Source organism: Myotis myotis, unplaced genomic scaffold (assembly GCF_014108235.1).
Source record: "Myotis myotis isolate mMyoMyo1 unplaced genomic scaffold, mMyoMyo1.p scaffold_m19_p_9, whole genome shotgun sequence".
NCBI lineage: Eukaryota > Metazoa > Chordata > Mammalia > Chiroptera > Vespertilionidae > Myotis > Myotis myotis.
In genome coordinates, this window is record NW_023416401.1 from 60,246,744 (window position 1) to 60,266,034 (window position 19,291).

The following is a 19,291-nucleotide window of genomic DNA, read 5'->3' on the forward strand; positions in this document are numbered from 1 at the left end:
CTGTGTGTCTTTCTATACCCCATCCTCTCAGGGCCTGGACTTGGGAAACTCAGGCTCTTGGTCCATTTTCTGAGGAACTCTCCCTTCTCTGAGGCACTGAACACTGAATTCATAATATTCTCTGAGGGGCCAGGGGAAGCAGGAACTATCAGGGAGAAAACCCTTTCTTTGAACATTTCAAGATGGCCTTGCCACCTTCCAGAACCTCTTGGCAAACTCAGAACCAGACTCTTTCTCAAGCAAGTCATCTTTATTGCAACCCAGACTTTCCACTGTGACTGTAGCCATTCTTGGAGTCTCAAGGGTCTGGAGCACTTGTGGCTAGATGGAGGGGTCCTCGGCAAGAACCTATTCCTCTGGAATGGTCAGCAGCATGTACTCCTGTGGGTAGAAGCAGAGCGACGTGGACATCCGTCCTATAAACCAGCTCTCCCCGAGGCTGCGTCTGCCTCTCCTGGAGGGGTTGTGTGAGTCCTAAGAACACCCTGTGGCAAGAAGACAGAGCCAGGGACCGACTGGATAAGGGGATTAGTGGAGGGCAAGGAGGGTCTTGGAAATGTCAGCGCAGGAAGGAACAGACTGGTTCCTGATGCTTTGGGGTTCATCCTGCCGGGTCACCCTGAGGTGGATCTGTCACCGGGCTAGAGCCTTCCACATGCTCCCACCCACAGTGCCCAAACCTCTGCTGGGCCCTCCTGTGCTGCTGGAATCCAAGTGCTCCTGCCTGCACCTTATTCCCCACTAGAATGGGAGCTTCTGGGGGGTTCAGGGACTGGGTCTAACTCACCTCTTTGTCCCAGCATCGCTCAGCACAGGGCCAGGCACAGAGCAGCCAGGGACACATATTGCCTGGCTGCATGAGTGGTAGTGGATGAATGGGTGACAGGGAAGCCAGGGGAGGATGCACAGCTTGTGCACCACCCACCTACAGGTGGTGCCACTCATGGAGACTACAGGAGGAGTGGTGATACACCCTGCAGTGTGCACCTTGCACAACGTGTGAGGCGGCTTAGGAGTGAATCGATGAGTGAGCCAATGAGCCCAACCCACTGTCCATCCCTTTGCCTCTACAGGTCTGGCTCTGATGTGAGACAGCGGCTGTGGCTGTGCCATGACTTTGCCTCTCGGAGCCCTAATTCACCTGTTTGTAAAATGGGACAAGTCACAGCATCAACTTCATGGAACTAATTGTGACGACCACCTGTGTAAGGCATTGAACCTCTCAGTGAGCCTAAGGTCTGGCTCCCTGAGGGATTCATGTAGCCCCTCGGAGCCTCCGTTTTCTCATCTGTAAAGGGGGCATCACCCCCAGGTTGGCTGTGAGGAAACGGTGAGTTAAGGAAGGTGAAGGGCTTGCCACATGTGGTGCTTCCCATGCCCCGGCCTCAGCTTCTGCCTCAGCAGGACAGGGACCAAGGCGACGCTAAGGCCCTCCTAGCTCTGACCTCCCACTGTGTCTCCAGAAGCTTCTTTACCCAGCATTTACCTCAGAGAGCTCCACCCGGGCCTTGTCAAAGGAGAGGCCCTTGATGCGGGGCAGCGGGAGGTGGTGTTCACTGAGCAGCTCTGTGAATGGGATGGACAAGGAGCTCAGTGTCCTGTGTGTAGGCAGGGGCAGTGTGGGCCAGGCCAGCTGACCCCTGGCTGCTCCAGTGCCCAGAGCAGGGAAGGGCCTGGATGTGCCCCTTCCCTTCCTCAGGGAGCATCATCTCCATCCCCTTCCGGCAGCCCCTCCACAAAGCCAGTCTCTCTAATGCCCGCCCAGTCATTAAAGTCCTGTTTTAAAGGAACTTCTCTCAAACATATTCAGTAACTATGAAAGCCTTCTTACAAAGTTACTCTTCTTAGCACAGTTTTAAGGAATGTTCAGTATGTTGGAGTCTTCTTATGACTGTATCAATGAATTTTATTATTCTCATTTAATTGTGAGAAATGGTTGAAAATGCTATACATGCCTGAAAAATGCTAAAATCTTGGCAGAAACAGGAAATGTCTCAGAAAAGGATTAGAAAAAAGTCAGTATAAATTGAAAACTTAACTTTAAAACACTAGACATTTGATTATATTAATAAGAAAATATCCATTGAAGCCCTGGCTGGTGTTTTTAAGTGGTTAGAGTGTTGGACCCAATCAGGGCATGTGTAGAAAACAACAACTGATGTATCTCTCTCGCACTGATGTTTCTCTCCCCTCCCCACTCTCTGTCTCTCTCCCTCTCTCACTTTCCCTCCCTCCCTTCCACTCTCTCTTTAAAAATCAATGGAAAGAATATCCTCAGGTGAGGATTAACACACACACAATAAGTGAAAAAGAAAATATCCATTGAATATATCAAAGAAGGTAAATATTCATGAATATACTGAATTATTAAATATATAAAAAATAGTTCTTCAAGCAAGTTTTTGGTGAATTGGTAAATGTGGTGAACTTGAATATGGTCAGTTTTCAGATTGAATTTGAATGAATTCATCATTTTTGGCACACTGAGTTTTGGCAAACCCTTTTCCTCTGTCCTCTGCACTGACCAGCCCTCATTCCACCTCATCCACCCATCAACACTAGGGACTCAGGGGAGGGCCTAATACCCTCTTGCTGGCCTAATGTGGTATTTGGTCCAGTTAGGTGGGGGTTGGGATAGGGACAGTACCTCTGGTCTTCCATCTATCCTCTGATCTTTTTTAAAAATTAAAATATAGTTGCCACATAATATTATATTAGTTCCATGTGTATACATAATGATTTGACATTAAGAAGTGATCACCATAAGTCTAGTACCCATCTGTTACTATACAAAGTTATTATAGTATTATTGACTATATTCCCTATGCTGTACTTTACACTCCCCTGAATTATTTATTTTATAACTGGAAGTTTGCATCTCTTAATCCCTTTCACCATTTTCTCCCATTACAGTCTGCCCCCTTACCTGGCATCCATCAGTTTGTTCTCTGTATCTATGAGTCTGTCTCTGTATTGTTTATTTGCTTTTTGTAATATTCCACATGTAAGTGAAAACATACAGTATTTGTCTTTCTCTGTCTGACTTATTTCACTTAGCATAATCCCCTGTAACTCCATTCATGTTGTCTCAAATGGGAAGATTTCATTCTTTTTTTTATGGCCAAGTAATGTGTGTGTGTGTGTGTGTGTGTGTGTGTGTGTGTGTTGCATCTTCATTATTCAGTTATCTGTTGAGGGACACCACCCTTCCTATTGGCCAGGATCTAAGATACACTTGTTGAATGAGCTCCCTGGGATAGGTACTAGCAAAGTGGGGATGGGGGTGGGGCTTTCTCCTTCATCTTTTGCCTCATCCCAGGTCAGGTTACATCCTTGCCTACCTGTGCTCTCTCTGACTGTCTTGTTGGACCTTGCATCACCATCCTTCCCCACCTCCTTCTTGAACACAAAATTGCTCACTTCATGTCCAGAACCTTCCCTGGCTACCATGGGCCTTAGAATAGATGCCAAATTCTTCAGCCTGGCTAGCATTTGAGCCGCTGCCTGCTCCTCTAGCCTCACTCTGCAGTCCCAACATGAGTCCTTGAGTTGGAACTCAGAGAAAAGCCCCTGTTAGGGAAGCAAGAAGCCAGGGTTCTGGGCTCAGCTCTGCCAGAGACTTGCTGGGTGACCTTGGTTAAGTCACTAAACTTCTCTGGGCCTATCTGGAAGGCAAGGAGGCTGCGCCAGGTAATTTCTCAGAGGTGAGTGATCACCTCTGTGTTTGGGGACACGTGCGCTGACCAAGTAATCATGTGGGTGGATGGACAATGGTCCCACAGACTGCATCAGGGGAGGCGAGAAAACCCATGAGTTCTATGAGGCAGAGGCACCAGACTAGGCTCTAAGTTAGCTTCCCACTTAAGGGGGGCATGTTTGCCTAGGCCCCACCTGGGTTGCTTCCTTTGGGTATGTTACCTACCTGGGTCCTGCAGGCGTTGGCGTTGTGAGCTGTGGGCTCCACCACCTCTGATGGGCCTTCCTGTTTTCACTTTCCATGCTAACCCCTACCTCCCCCAGGAAGCCCTTCCTGGCTCCTCGCCCCAAGTCTGAGTTCCTATCACTGTACTGCCTGGGCAAAGAACAGGAGGACACACATGGCCCCTTCCCCACCCTCCTCACCCACCACACCCCACAGTTCAGGGTTTCTGTGCTGCCTCCTTTTGCCTTGTGTGTGGGCGATTCTTAACCAACCCCAGGGAACAAGACAGAAGTCGGCTGTACGTGCAGAGCTTTGGACACTGTTGATGTTTCTCCAAGCTGTATGGTATGTGGGCATAAGGGGAAACCCAGTGGGGCTTACCGTTGTGACGGGGCAAAAACATCCTCCTCAGAAGCTCCGAGACAAAGGCCTTCAGACGTTCTTCCTGCAACAGGTGAAAGAGGGCTGGAAGGTCACTACAGCTGGGTCAGCAGGTTGTGACCTCTGGAGCGGGGGACCCCAGGGGATAGGTACCCACAGGAGATCAGGAGTAGTCCTGGGGACCCCGCTTCTTAAGGCCATTGGAGCCCGATGAACAGATTAGTGAAAGGACCGGGGAAGGTTGAGGGGCCAGTAAAAGTAGCCTTCACCGCCTGTCTCAGCGATGGTCTTACTGCTTCAGGGCAGCCCAGCAAGAAGGAGACCCCCAGGGCCAGAGCTTCACAGGGACCCACTCTGAGTCCAGTCCTGACAGCTGCCTGATGACGGGGCAGGAACTGTCTCATTGAGAAAGCAGACCTCCTGTCACCAGGGATGTTCAGGGGTCTTGGTCAGGGCTGCCCTAACCCATTTGGACAGATTAGAAATAGACCCTCTTTATTTTACGTTTTTTCGTTTCTTTTTTGTTTTTTTTGACTTTTCTTTCTTTCTTTCTTTTCTTTCTTTATTTCTTTCTTTTCTTCTTTCCTGTCTTTCTTTCTTTCGTTTTCTTTTCTTTTATTACTTGCTTCCTTTCCTTGATTACTTCTTTCTTCCTGTATCCGCTCTCTACCTTCCTTTCCCACTCCCTCCTTCCTTCCTCCTTCCCTCCCTTCCTTCTCTCTCTCTCTCTCTCCCTCCCTCCCTCCCTCCCTCCCTCTCTCCCTTCCACTTCCATCTCCCATTGCTCCCCTGCAGCCGGACTGGAATACCTTGCACATGCCTTCTTCTGTGCTTTGCTCTTACTATTCCTGTCACCTGGAAGGCCTTGCCTGTGGATCTAAGTTGCATACATTCATTAAGACTCTCTTTCTTGCCCAGCCAGTGTTGCTCAGTGGTTGAGCGTCTATCGATGAACCAAGAGGTTGCCTGTTTGGTTCAGGTCAGGGCACATGCCTGGGTTGCAGGCCTGATCCCCAGAAGAGAACGTGCAGGAGGCAGCCTATCAGTGTTTCTCTCTCAGTGATATTTCTACTATCTCTCTATCCATCTCCCTCTCTCTCTAAAAAAATCAATAAAAACATTAAAAAAAAGACCCCCTTTCTTCAAGACACACTTTCCCCATCTGTTGGGAGACTGTCATGGACATATTCATATCTGCACTGTCTGTGGGATGGGTGGCTTGTCCAGTGCACATCCTGTCCCGCCGTACACGCAGCCCCAGTCTGGATGGCTGCCCCCTGAGGCTGTCTGGGAAGGGATTCCCTGACCGGGGCCTCTCAACCCTGGTCTCCCCAAGTAAGGCTGGAGCAAGACCTGGTAGAACAGGCATGATCATTTTGAAGTGCTTTCTGTACATGTTCTCGTTCAGTCCTTTTGTTGTTTTTCCATCTTGCAGCTTTTCCTGAGAAGGGCTAGAGCATGAGGCTCACAGGCCTGTGGAAGTGGAGGGCGATGGGATGTCCCTAGGGTGGGAGGAGGAGATGGCATGGGTCTCCCTCGGACGGGCAGGGTAGTGCAGAGCTCTTCCAGTGCAGGAGCAGGGACAACCCCTGGGGGAAGAGACCACGTGCTCCGCCCTGTGGACTCATTCACAGGAATGGCCAGACCAGGCACAGGACCGCAGAAACCCCACACTGCTGCACGTGGGTGCCGTGGTTTAGGACGCGGGGCTCAGGGGTGAGGAAACCCAGAGAGGGGGCCCACAGCCCTGCTGGAGGCACAAACTGAGTATTCTCCTGAAAGAGGCTGTTTTCTTCCAAATCCTGTGTCATCCGGGATGCATCTCTCACCTTCCCCATCCTTTCCACCAGGAAATCCTGTCAGCTCTACTTTCAGAACATCCTGCACTGCCACCATGGGGTTCATGCCTCAGCAGCCTCTGCACAGTCTGCAAGCCTCTCTCTGTGTGTGTGTGTGTGTGTGTGTGTGTGTCCTTGTTGCCTCCACCCTTGCCCTTCCGTCTGCTCTTCCATGGGCTTTCATGTCACTCGGTAAAAGCCAGTCCTGACTAGAAGGCCCTGATGGGTCTAGCCTTGCCCTCTCTGACCATTACTCACCCTCTCTGCTCCAGCCACCCTGGCACCTGCTGTTTCCAGAACGATCAGGCACACCCCTGCCTTGGGGCGTCTGGTCCCCTCTTTCACCATATTCCCACCGCTCCTTCCCTTACTTCCTCCTGTCTTTGCTCAAACATTCACCTTCTCAATGAGGCCTTCCCTGACCTTTTTAATGTTGCCCCTATCTACTTGCACTCCCCATCCTCTGTCCCCTCCCCTGCTTTCCCTACAGCACTGTTACCTGCCTACATAATATATAATTTACCTTATATATTATATATTATGAATGTGAGTTCTGCAAGGGCAGGGACCTTTGTTTTGTTCACCGATGCATCCTAAGACAAGGTGGGCACGCGACAGATACTCAGTGTTAAGTGAACGAAAGAATGAAATGGACCAGTTTAAGTCCAGGGTGCACCCCCCACCCCAGTGGGCATGGGGGCTCCAGGGCAAGATGAGATGAGGGATAGAAAGTGAGTGAGTCTTTGAATTCCCTACATCAGTGACTCAGGGTCTGCTGGTGGGGCCTCCAGGACAGTAGAGAGGCCAAGGCAAGACTCACCTGCTTTGCAAGGCCAGCAGGGTAAGTGCTCAGGGTGACCATGGTGCTATCAGAGAAAAGAGATCACCCCTTTAGGTCAGGGAAGCTGCTTGGGGGTACAGAGTTCAGTGAGGTTCGAGTCACAACCTCCTCCCTCCTTCCTTCCTTCCCTTCCTCCCTCTCTCCCTCTTCCCTTCCTCCTATAAACCACTCTGTTCAGCTGACAGCAGGCATGAAAACTTGTCCCCCTTAACTGTACTCTCCCTCCATTTCTCTCTGTGGGAGCCATCTTATTTGTGCAACATCCAAAGCCAAAATAATTTACCTGTTTGGAGTGAACTGGAGTTTTAATTTCTGATTTCTTGAGGAAAACATAGCCTTTGAAAGGAGTTTCTATGGCAAAGTGAAATTAAGTCAGAACAGGAGAATTTACATTCTGGTTAGAGGTTATTCCCTTCGTGTCCACCTCCCATGAGTACTTGTCCTGGGCTAGCCTCCTCTCACCCAGTCCTACCCGCACCCCAACTGCTGGTTCGCATGTGTTCAGATGATGACTGTGTTGGTGTTGCCCAGGAGAGGGCACAGGTGGGTGCTGGGTGCTCCTGGAGGGCAGGGAAGGCGGGGGTGGGGGTGGGGTGGATACAAGGGAAGGGACTCAGCCCAGTGGTTGGAAAGCCTTTTGCAGTGACCCAGCTGGCTGAGGGTTGAGGTTGCCGGAAGCCAGAGGACGCTTTCGTTTTCAGCAGGTTGTCTATGGACGACCATAATCCACATGGTCACCCTATAAACTAGAAGTAGGACTTTGCCCACCAGCCAGAGATGACTGGTTTCTTTGCCCCAGAATCGTGCCAACTAGGATCCCAGGATCGTGCTGTACACACCGATGCCGCTGGGCTCGGCTAGTGGGCCAACGCTCCCGCCCCTTATATGAGGCACCTTCCCAATTTCAGGGTCTGTGGAATGGCAAATAGGAATCCCGGGGAGCTTAGGATAGAGAAGTTGCAACTGGGGGAGCTGTATTCCCTCAGGGACTGGCCCTCTCTAGCTTGGGTCACCTCTCTCTTGGGAAGGAGAGAATGCAGACACGTTTAGTCCCTCCATCAACTACATTTCTCTGATCTTTCTCCTGGTTTTGTGGACGAGGGCTCTCGATGCAGCCATGTCCAGGGTAGACAGTTAAAATGCTACCATGTAAGGTCACTGAGCTGAGGGTGTTCTCGGGGAGCACTGGGGCCTGGCCTTGAGGCAGGAGGTGTTCAAGTCTTTTCATGTTTTAATGGCAGGCTTACTTGGGGGCGGACTGATTGACTATGAGTAGATGATGAGACAGTGAGGTTTACTGCTGTTTCTCTGTCACACCGCTTCAGGCAGGGCCTGGGAGGGGCCCTCAAGTGGACCCAGGGCCCCTGGGGAGCAAAGAAGTTCAAGGCTTAACTCACCCAGGAAACAGAGACAGAGGAGGTGTTACTGGGCCTCAGCAGCACGAGGGAGCCCTGCTGGATGGCGGTGGCCTCGTGACCGTCGAGGCGGACCGTGGGAGGGTCAGGGGTGCTGATGGTCAGCCCCGTTCTTCCTGGCGACTGTTTAAAAGCCAGAATGAAGTTGAAGCATAAGAGGGGTGGGCAGGCCTAGAAGATGGCTTTTCTGAGCCCCCAGTTTGGAGGAACGGGGAAAGACCACTTGAGGAGTCAGGGCGTCTTGAGTTTTTGTTCTAGTTCTGCAGCAACGTGCGGTGCGACCTTGAGAAGGTTACTATCTCACTGAACTCCTCGGAGGTAAGATGACGTCCTCCTCCTGGGCATGCATAGCAGGTAAGAACATAGATTTTGGAGCTCGAGTCCTAGCTCCACCACTTGCAAACTGTGTGGTCTGAGACAAGTTTCTTAATCTCTCTGTGCCTCAGTTTTCATACTTGTAAAATGGGGATAATAATCATGTCTATCCTATAAGGTCATTGTGGGGATAAAATGAATTAATTTATAGCAAGTGCTTAGAACAGAACCGGGCACCCAGTAATGCGATTGTTACCGATTGTGGTTATTGTTATTGCTGGTCCATCTGGTGCCATGTTCTAAGAGCTTTGGAGAGAGGACATTGAGCGTGAATTTTGGAGTCTGGGTCTGGGTTCAAATTCTGATTCTGCCACTTACTGAGCAATGTGAGCTTAGGCAAGTCAATTCAGCATGCTGAACGTGTTTGCTGATGTATGAAAATGTGTGAGAGTGCAGGTTTGCTGAGAATTATGGCTGGCACACAGCCACCACTCACTGTGCCTCAGTAGGCTGGTGTCTTGTTCGGTATTGGATAATGACAGCCACATGGCATGGTCACTGGGTGGGGCGCTGAGCTGAGTGCCTTACTTGAATCATCTCCTTTAATTCTCACAACACCCGTGAAGCCAGTGCAATGATTTTGTGAGTCCACAGGAGGAAACTCTGGCCACATGGGTCATGCCCAGGGGGCCAGATCCTGCTCCCCTACCCCGAATCTTTTCTGGGATCCTTGCCAGGGAGCTGGGGGCGGGGTGGAGGGGGGTGGGGAGCTGGCAACACACTCACCTCGGGCCTGGGTTCCAATTCTCTCAGTGACAACAGCTGAATGAGGTCGGCAGCCTGGGAAAAGGGCAAAATGTGTGTTGGCCTTTAGAATCCTTAGACCTGTTCTGAGTAGGTTTGGGGGATGTCCATTGGGGTTCAATGAGATGTAATTGTTCCCAACAGAATGCACCACCTGCACATCAGTCAGTCTGCACGGAGGAGCCGTTCACCTGGAGTCTCATTATGATTTACCTGGAAAGAGTAACCTTTCATTGTTTCAATGACCCCTCCTCCCCCAACATTTTATTGTGAAATTTTTCACACATGCATCAAAGGTGAAAGAACTTTATAGAAAACATTTGTGTACTTATCACCTAGAGATTCTTCTATTAATAGTTCCCTATATTTAAAGCAAGGACATCACATTTCTATCAATTTACCTATGCTGCATTGATTTTTGAAGATCATAAATCATTATGAAAAACACAACAAATTGTGTAAAGTAAAAAGTAAAAGTCTACTCTAACACCTCTTCCCCCTTTTCCCTAAATCCTATTCTCAGGGGTTCCCACAGTTGATATGTTGGAGTGTATCCTGACAGACATTTTCTCTACACATATAAGCACGAATAGAGGGAAAGTTTTAACCATGTGGCCCCACACCTTGTTTAGTCCCCTCACCATCAGTACATATAGAACAACTCCATTCTTCTTAACAGTTGCACAGTATTCTGCTTTTTATGACCATAACCTGATTTATTTTTTAAATTCCTTATTGATGGACACCTAGGTTAACTTTGCTTTTCTCCCTAAAACAAGCGAAGCTACAAAGAACCCCCTTGCACATGCATTCTTGCCCACTGGTGTAAGAATTTCTCTGGACATGGAATTACAGGGTTCACTTCTAACTGTTTCAGAGCTGCCACACCTGTGTGGGATGGAGGGAAGAGCATGAGGAGGCAGGAGACGGGCTCCAGTCCTAATTCCACCTGCTGGATGACCTTGGACCAGTCACTTTCCCTGTCTGGACCTTGGTTTCCTCATGTGGAAATGGAGCAATAACATTAGAACTCTCCCAGATATGCATCTTAGGATTTTATATTTCAGTGTTTACTGAGTACCCACTGTGTGTCCTTCACATAGTACCCTGTTCACTGTCCCTGCCCTCAGAATGGGGGAGACAGTAAACATACAAAATTAGATAAACATACAAATACACATATGTGTGTATATATATGTGTGTAAAACTTTGCATATGTAACTTTATTCATACACACACAGTAATCAGTGATTTGAAGGGAAAAGAACAGAATGAGAGAGAGAAAGGAGGAGGTGGGGAGAGAGAAAGCTTCCTTTAGATATTTAGATGAAGTGATCAAGGAGGGGCTTTCTGAGGAGATGACATTTTCACTGAGACCAGCAGTGGAGGGAAGAGAGTCCTGGGCACAGAGACCAGCGTGTGCCAAGGCCCTGAGGTGGGAGCCGAGCTCAGCCTGTGTGTCTGGAGTGTAGCAGGTGAGGAGATAAGGCTGGAGAGGTGGGCAGGGGTCAGATCATGCAGGGCCCCAGGAGTGGCACAGAGGAGACTGACTTATTTAGATTGTGACAAGGAGCTGCTGGAGGCTTTTGACAGTGATGTATCTGTTTTTCTCCCTCATCGATTCCCTCATTGACCCAGGGAACGTGCTCTTCTTGCAGACCTGTGTGTGTGCCTCGTCACCAGTCAGATACCACCTTAGAGATGTCTTCACTGACTTCCCTGTCCAGGGGAGGGAGCCTCTCATCTCCACCAGTCACTTACTGATCCATTGCTCTATATTATTTCATTTATCTGTTATATATAATTGATTTCAGAGAGGAAAGGAGAGGGAGAAAGAGATAGAAACATCGATGATGAGAATCATTGATCGGCTGCCTCCTACACACCCCCTACTGGGGATTGAGCCTGCAACCCAGGCATGTGCCCCCGACTGGAATCGAACCCAGGACCCTTCAGTCCGCAGGCCGATGCTCTATCCACTGAGCCAAACCAGCTAGGGCTCTCTGACTGTTTTCTTGTTCGGTTTCTACTCCCCAATCTGACTGAGTTCTGCAAGGGCAGGGACCGGTATGCACAGGACCTGGCACACAGAAGGCCGTTAATAAATGTTTGTGGCACAAATGAATGGATAAGTTTTGTGAAGCGAGTAACAAGGGGCCTGAGAGTTTAAGGACGTCTTCCAGGGGGAAGGGACTTCTGTGCTGGAGGAGTTATCCAGGTGAGGCCCAGAGAGGAGGACTGGCTTACCTAGGCCACCCACAAAGAGAGTTCTGCCAGCTCGACCTCGGCTTCTTCATGTGAAAACAGAGCAGTGACCTTTGTCATGTCCCACCCTCCTTCCCCTTCCTCAGCACTCACCGTGGAGTCCTGGGGGTCCACACGGACTTCCTTGCTGGTGTAGAGGCAGGACAGGATGTCATTGTAGGCTTCCACCCAAAAGGCCAGGTCTGCCATGCTGCCCTGGGCTAATTTTGGGAGGGGCTGGGGGGCCAGGTGGTCACTCCTTGGGGCCCTCTGGCCTGGGCCACAGGGGGTCACGAGCTTTAGAGAAATGAAGGGGGAAGAAGAAATTCCATGGGAACGGCCTCCCTGGCCAACAACTGGTTACAACTCATACATCGAGGGCTCACTATATGCCAGGCATAGCGCTGAACGTTTCTGTGCGCAATCTCATTTGAACCTCACAACAGCGTCATGAGACGGGAACAAGTATTGGTACCATTTCACAGGTGAGGAAGCTGAAGCCCAGAGAGGGGAGGTGACTACTTAAGATCCTACACACGGTAGGGGGTGGAGCTGGGTTTTGAACCCATGACCTGTTTCCTTGCTTCTCCCTCATTTGACCCTATTCCCTTCTCTGCACCCTTGTTAACAGCACTCCTTCCTATCAAGTCCTTCCTGTCCTCCCCTCGTTCCATGGGGACTGGAGCTGGGCAGCCAGCCTCATCCTTTCTCTGGGCCTTTGTTTCCGCATTTGAGGGGTCCCTGCCAACGGGGCGTTACGTGTGGCCCTGCAGCCCCTGCCTTTAGTTGGGGCTTGATCCTTGCTCATGGGACACGCAGCCCTGTGGCCTCTCCTGCTCTCCTGCATTGAGGAAGGACCCCCCGGGCTCAGCACAAGCTCCGAGGGCAGGCACCTGGGTCTTCATTTGCTTCTTCCTCCTCCGTCTCCCCCTCCTCCCCTTTGTGCCTCCTGCCAGAGAAGCCCATCACATTCTCCTCTTTGTCCATCCTCCCCCAGACCAGGGGATGCCCCTGGAGGTCTGCCCTGGCCAGGGGGCTGGCTCACCAGGACTTTCATCAGGATGGCCTCCTCGGTGAACTCCGTGGTGGTGACATGGTACTGGAAGTCTTCTGGGCCTGAGGTGGCTGGGGCTACAATAAGGTCATGAATCGGGGGCAAGGGGGGGCAGCAAAATGGAGAATTTGTTCTCCCTCTCTGCTCAGCTTTAAGTTCTTTATGTGCTGGGCTGTGCTTCTTATAATAATGACACTTATTGAGCAATACCTTTGTGCCAGGTTATATGCATCATCACAACAGTCTACTCTGTGGGCCTCTGATAATCCCACTTTGCAGGGTCATAGGCATATTGCCTTTCTCTCCCCCCTTAGAAAGCAGGCACGCTGTGGGCAGGGTTTGTGTGTTTTGTTTCCCACCATAGCAGAGCCTAGGACAGTCCCTGGCACACAGTACAGGGAAAACAGATAAGTCTGGACCAACATACACAGATTGATGTGCAACAGGTCTTCTAGCAGCGAGTTGAGCAGGGTCGTGGCCACAGGGCACACCTGGAGGGAAGGCACGAGGGGGTCTTTGTGGGGGTTGGGCGAGGTTGAAGGGATCTCTTTTGGGGTTGTGCTCCTTTTCCAGGGGGAGGCAGGGGCGGATGAGCAACTCACTATCTTCTGCAGGAGGAAGGGCAATGCCTGGTCCAGGACACCTGTCACCATCTCCAGAGCTTCATTCACCAGGAGGGGGTTCATCCTAGGGGCAGGGGGAGCAGATGGGGCCTGAGACACTATGGAGTGGGAGACTGAGGCCAGAACGGGGAGTCCAGGGCAAGGCTGAGGAAGGTCTCCTGGGCCTGTGTAACGTGGAAATTCGGAGTGGCTGCTTCCTTCCTCGCCTGACGTCTCCCTCCTCTCTCCTCCTTTTCCTTTTCTGCTTTCTCATCCTTCCTGCCTTCTTACATTCTACCTCCCTCACTTTCTCCTGCTTTATTGCTTCATTTCTTCCTGATTCTTCCTCCCTGACTCTGCCTCCTTATTTCTCTCTCTGATAAATGTTTCTGTGATTTTCAAAGAAGGAGAGATCACAATTGGCAGTGGAAGTCACAGCGGGTTTCATGAAGGAAATGGCTTTTGTGCCGGGTAATTTGAGAATCATAGATAGAGGCCACCTTATGTGGTAGGTTTAATGCTAAGTGGGACCCAAGGGTTAACTCATCTATTCCCCACAACCACCCATGCTGGCTGGTTCTGTGAGAAATCCTATTTTACTGGTGAGGAAATGGAGGCTCCTAGAAGTCAGATAGCTTGGCTAGGGGCCCCAGTGTTAGAAAGCAGCCAAGCCGAGATTTGATGCACACTCTTAGCCGTGACATTCAGCGTTGAGGCTGCAGATACTGATGGGTGGTGTGGCTTGATCCTGTCCCTGATGTCCTTGGTCACTCTAGACAACTATGCTGGGAGAGTCTCAGTGAGGGGCCGAGCTGCAGGAGCAGTGCACGAAGGCCTGGCATCTACCCCTACCCAGTGGAGGCCCAGGAGTGGCAGGTACTCACTGCTCCAGAACCTTGATGCTCAGGTATCCCGGTGGGGTATGGCACTCCTCAAAGGCCACCTTGGTCCTGTTCCCCGTCTGTTCCAGCCGTACCCCGATGCGGATGTTCTTGATGACTTTGAGCCGCAGGATCCTGTAGGGGCAGTGTGTTTAGGCAGGCTCCAAGCCACAGGCCAAGGTTGAGACCAGAAGTCACAGGCTAGTGGCCTGCAACGGCCTGGAGGGCTCAAATGAAACACTAGGAGAGTTGAGTAAGAATATGGAATTCAATCCCGGCCGCAGTGGCTCAGTGGTTGAATGTGGACCTATGAACCAGGAGGTCACGGTTAGATTCCTGGTCAGGGCACATGCCCGGGTGGTGGGCTTGGTCCCTGATCATGCAGGAAGCAGCCGATCAATGATTCTTTTCATAAATGTTTCTATCTCTCTTTTCCTCTCCCTTCCTCTCTGAAATCAATAAAAAATACATATTGAAAAAAAAAGAATATGGAATTCATATAGGCGGAACTAAATGAACAAACTGAACTACCAAGCAAAATAGAGACAGACTCATAGAAAGCAGGCAGACAGCTCGGGTGTTGGTGCGGGGGAGGGTGGAGTGATTGAGCAAAAAAGAAAAAAAGAAGAGAGAACTCCTGGACATGTACACTGTATGTGATTGCTGAGGGGGTGGAGGTAGAAGAGGGCATGAGGGACAAATGGTGATGGGGGAAAAAAGGATATGGAGTTTACACTTTGGAAAACCTGAAAGATCAGACAATACCAAGCCAGAGTCCTCCCTGAGTGTCAATCTCTTGGGGGCGCTGAGGGTGACCTTGAGATGGGCTATATGCTCTCCAGTTTGCTACAGTTCCACCAGGTCAAGGGTCAAGTTGTATTTTTATTGCACACATTACAAGGGTGATGATATATTTATTGTATAGCAGAGAGATATTTTCTATGCCAATATCTCCATTAAAGAAATATTTCTTTGTGCTCCTCTATCAAAAAGGGAAGCTAGACCAAGAAAACCATATTTTACAAAAAAACATTTCTAAAGGCATTTAAGAATATTCCTTGTCCAGCCGGCATGGCTCAGTGGTTGAGCAATTGACCTATGAACCAGGAGGTCGAGGTTCAATTCCTGGTTAAGGCACATGCCTGGGTTGCGGGCTTTATCCCCAGCAGGAGGGGGCGGTGGGGAGGGGCGGCAGGGAGGAGCGCGGATGTGTGTGTGCAGGAGGAAGTGATCAATGATTCTCTCTGACCATTGATGTTTTGATCTCTCTTCTTTTCCCTTCCTCTCTGAAGTCAATAAAAGTATATTAAAAAACATTCCTGTTTCATGTGCAAATACCGCTATAGCACTTCCCCTGTTGGCTGTTGTTTTTATAACCCAGGTCAGCATCTTCCTCCACAGTTTAGTGAGCATTCTGAGCTCAGATAGGCAGTGAGCTTTCTCAGTAGCCAAGTACAGCAGGGGACTTGATCATCCCCATTTTATAGGTGAGGAAACTAAGGCCCAGGGAACTCACGCCCTTGCTCAGGCCACCTAGACGGTAAGTGGGATTGGAGTCTAGGTGTGCTGAACTCCAAGGTGGCCTTGAATTAGATCCTCCTCAGACCATCCTGTTAATGCATCTGCCTTTTACGCAGATGGGTGACATGGAAGTCAGAGGGTTTTATCTCAGCTTCTGCTGCTGATTCACCCTGTGACCTGGGGCAGGTCCCTCTCCCACTCAGTGCCTCAGTTTCCCCATCAGTAAAAATGGCTTTGGAACATGCTCAAGCGGAAAGGATTCTTATGATGCTGATGGTGACACAGGCAGCAGGCTTTTGCCAGCAGTGCACGGCGGCCTGCTGCTTGCTGAGGCAGGTGGGAGGAAACGCGCAGGGCACTCACCCCTGGAGCGACAGGTACAGTTTGCTTCGCAACGTGACCTGCAGCAGGCTGTCGCTCAGGACTTGCAGGGTGACCTCGGGTCCTTTGGCATCTTCTATGACCAACCTGTGAGAGGTATGGGTGGTGGCATAGCCTGGTAAGGCTTCTGTGGAGTGTGTGTGTGTAATGGCTAGAGTAGGAGTGGACCCCAGGAAGGGTGGGGCAGCTTTGGGACCACCCCTCCCTGACCCCCAGCTCAGCTGCAGAACACTGGGCTCTAGTTCCAGCCCCAAGCTTTGAAGACCTGGGCAGGCCCCTGTTTCTCTCCAGACCTCAGTGCCTCACCATCTACAAAAGGGGAGAATACAGTGGAGGAGCTGCCTATACACATTTACCCTGTCTGAATTCAAGTGTAGAATTTGATGAAAACCCTCCTGATTTTCAAATGCTGGCAATTTGTTAAAATATCTTTTAAGAACACTAGGCAAGCTTGTAATTCCAAGGTGCAGCCTGAATGTGGAGGGCTACCAGACAGAGATCCCTGAGTTAGACCTGCTTTATTCTGTGGGAGATTTCAAGTGTCGTGGAGAGGTTTAAGAACAAGAGCGCGTCCCAGGCTGTAGAGAACCTCCAAGGACACCCAGGCCTCCCACCACCCTTCTGGTGCTGCATTTGCCTGGTGAGAACAAGGCGCCTGAGGGGGAAGACAGGCCAGAGCAGCCTCGGTTTACTCACCCGCCCGCCCGGAGCAGCTGCCCCAGCAGTGGGAGGCTCTTCCCCGAGAGCAGGTCCCCGACCAGCGACAGGTCAAGCCCACTGCTCTTCTTGGAGAGGCCTTTTCTTACGAAGGGCAGGTGGTCCAGGATGGCGATACCTTCACTTGTGGCGCCCGTCACAGGTATCCTGGCCATGCGGCCCAGAATGTGGTGTTCCGAGAGCAAGTCTGAAATATCTGAGGACACAGGACACGAGGCCCTCCTCGGCCTGGGCTCACCGTTCATTCAGTCATTCAGCAAATGCTCACCCGCACCTGCCCTGGGCCAGTGAGGTAGGTGATCATTTAGCAACAAGTACTTACGTGCTCACTGTCTCCTGGCTCAGGGAACGGGAGCCATGTGGCTCCTGCCCTCATGGGCTGTACATGCTGGTGGGGAGACAGACCACACTGAGCACTCAAGTAAGCAAGCACAGCAATTTTGAAAGTGCTAGGCAGTGAATAGAAAAGAAAACGGAGTCGAGTTGGAGCATTACTGGAAGAAGGGTGGTTACAGAGAATCTCTCAGAAGAGGAGGCATTTGAGCTGAGACCTGAATGAGGTGAAGAAATCCACTATTGAAAGATTGGGGGGTCCGGGGGAGAGCAATGTAGACAGAGAAAATAGCATGTGCGAAGGCCCTGAGGTGGCGAGTTTATGAAACAGATCAATGAGGTAGGACTGTGGTGCGTGGAGGACAAGGAGCTCACGGCCAAAAGTTAGGGAGAGAGACAGACAAATAGGGCAAGTGCAATCCACGTGGATTAGGCCATCGACAAGGCTTCACCGGAGGGTGGTGAGAGCCCAGCGGGAGGAGACTTTCTGCTTGGGGGTATTGGGAGGGATTCCCATTAGAGCTTTGCCTTAAAGAATGAGTTGGAATTCACCGTGTTGGGAAGAACGAAAAGAGCACAGTAGGCAAAAGGAACAGCACTAGCAAAGGAAGAAACTGGGGCATCTATGGGGTGGCTAGGGCAGTGGTGGCGGGAGAGGCTGGACATACATATAGGGCCTTGAATGCCAGTATGAGGAGCTTGGAGGTTCTCCTGAGGGTACTGGGGAGCCACAGCAGTGTGAGAGCAGGGGAAGGATAGGGTCAGCTCTCAGTGAAGGAAGGCAAATTCTGCTGCTGGTGAGGGGGAGGCCAGAAGAGAAGCTTTGAATTGGGAGGTGGTGCCATCTCTCCCTCTTCTCCTTCCCTGCGGGCCTGCCTCCCTCGGCCCACCCCTTACATTTTACCTGTTTCTAGCTGGTCCTTGCTGATCCGTAGGAAGAGCAGGTGCTGGGCCTCCCCTTGGGCTTGGGGCAGCAGCCCCCAGCATAGCAGTGACCCCCAGAACAGCAGCATCCTCAGGGCCAGGACCTACGGACACAGAGCTGGGAAGCCCCACGTCCCCTCATGTCCTCACCAGGGATCCATTGCTTAGCGTCTTCCAGCTCTGCCTCTTCTAGAACTATCTCTCCAGCTTTCCTCCGCTTGCTTCTCCTCTAGCTCCAGATCCACTGGTCCATGAACACAGCCTGCACTTCCCACCACCTCACACTAGTGCCTTTAGTTCTCTTTGCCTGGAGTGCCCTTCCTCCTTGTGTGGGCTGGCTTCATATCTGGGCTCTGCCACTCCCGGACTGTGTGACCCTGAGCAAGTCACTTGATCTCTCTGACCCCTCATTTGTAAAATTGGGATTAAACATTAATTGTGAGGAGTACATTCAACCATATGCACCAAGCCCTGAGCAAGCAGCGGACCTAACCCCTGCAAGTGGCTGGGCCACACTGAGATATTCTGTTCCCTTTCAGCCATGGAAGCTTCAGGATCTGGAGGACAGGGAAGGGCCCTGGGGGAGGCACCATAGTGGCTGAGCCAGGCCCCTGGCTGGGACTTGCAGCCATGGCTTTTTACCAACTAGTAAGGAAATATTTCAATATTACAACTAGCATGTTTGTATGGGGTCCTATCGGCTGAACTGCAGCCCTGCAGAAGGTGGCCAAAAGGGCACAGTCTGGACCCCGGAGCCTGCAGGTGGGGGCGGGGTGTCTCTGGGTGGGCAAAAGTGTGTCACCAAGAGACTCAGCTTCTGAAACTGCAAGGCAGAGACCAGTTGGGATGCAGACACATATGCTAGCGTAAGCAGGGCTCACCGGGGAGCCAGCGATGCATCCCCACCGCACGCCTAGGAAGAAGCCGCCCAGAGGGTACATGCTTCCCCTGAGCAAGGACAGGGTACCCCTAAAAGCAGCTGAGCCTGCCCCGGAGTGCCCTGCATTGCCTTGAGTCAGCAACATCCAGATTTTTGGTGCTTGGTGGCACAGGTGCTGCCCCAAACCGTGATATAATTGGGTATAGAAAAGAAAGGTTTTGTTTGCATATGCAAATTT

At 50.9% G+C, this 19,291-nt stretch overlaps 1 protein-coding gene across 1 annotated transcript; it reads right to left on the reverse strand.

Annotated features, from left to right (window-relative positions):
- Positions 1 to 348: 348 nt before the first annotated feature.
- Positions 349 to 18,262, reverse strand: LOC118663427. The gene is made up of 15 exons (XM_036323010.1): positions 18,154 to 18,262; positions 16,896 to 17,112; positions 16,182 to 16,286; positions 14,301 to 14,432; positions 13,417 to 13,501; positions 13,242 to 13,305; positions 12,806 to 12,891; positions 11,875 to 12,057; positions 9,492 to 9,552; positions 8,380 to 8,525; positions 7,266 to 7,333; positions 6,962 to 7,007; positions 4,304 to 4,367; positions 1,487 to 1,566; positions 349 to 381 (listed from the first exon to the last, which is right to left on the reverse strand). The coding sequence occupies exons 1-15, from the start codon at positions 18,260 to 18,262 to the stop codon at positions 349 to 351; spliced, it is 1,479 nt and encodes a 492-aa protein (XP_036178903.1).
- Between the last annotated feature and the right edge of the window lie 1,029 nt (positions 18,263 to 19,291).

What these genes read in the sequence shown, in the direction of transcription:
- LOC118663427 (XM_036323010.1), bottom strand. Translation starts at nt 18,262, where the DNA reads ATGCTGCTGTTCTGGGGGTCACTGCTATGCTGGGGGCTGCTGCCCCAA. An exon ending in AGCATCAAGGTTCTGGAGCA is followed by an intron (nt 13,502 to 14,300) that starts GTGAGTACCTGC and finishes CCCTGCCCCTAG; the next exon opens with GATGAACCCCCTCCTGGTGA. An exon ending in CCATCCTGATGAAAGTCCTG is followed by an intron (nt 12,058 to 12,805) that starts GTGAGCCAGCCC and finishes ATTTCTCTAAAG; the next exon opens with CTCGTGACCCCCTGTGGCCC.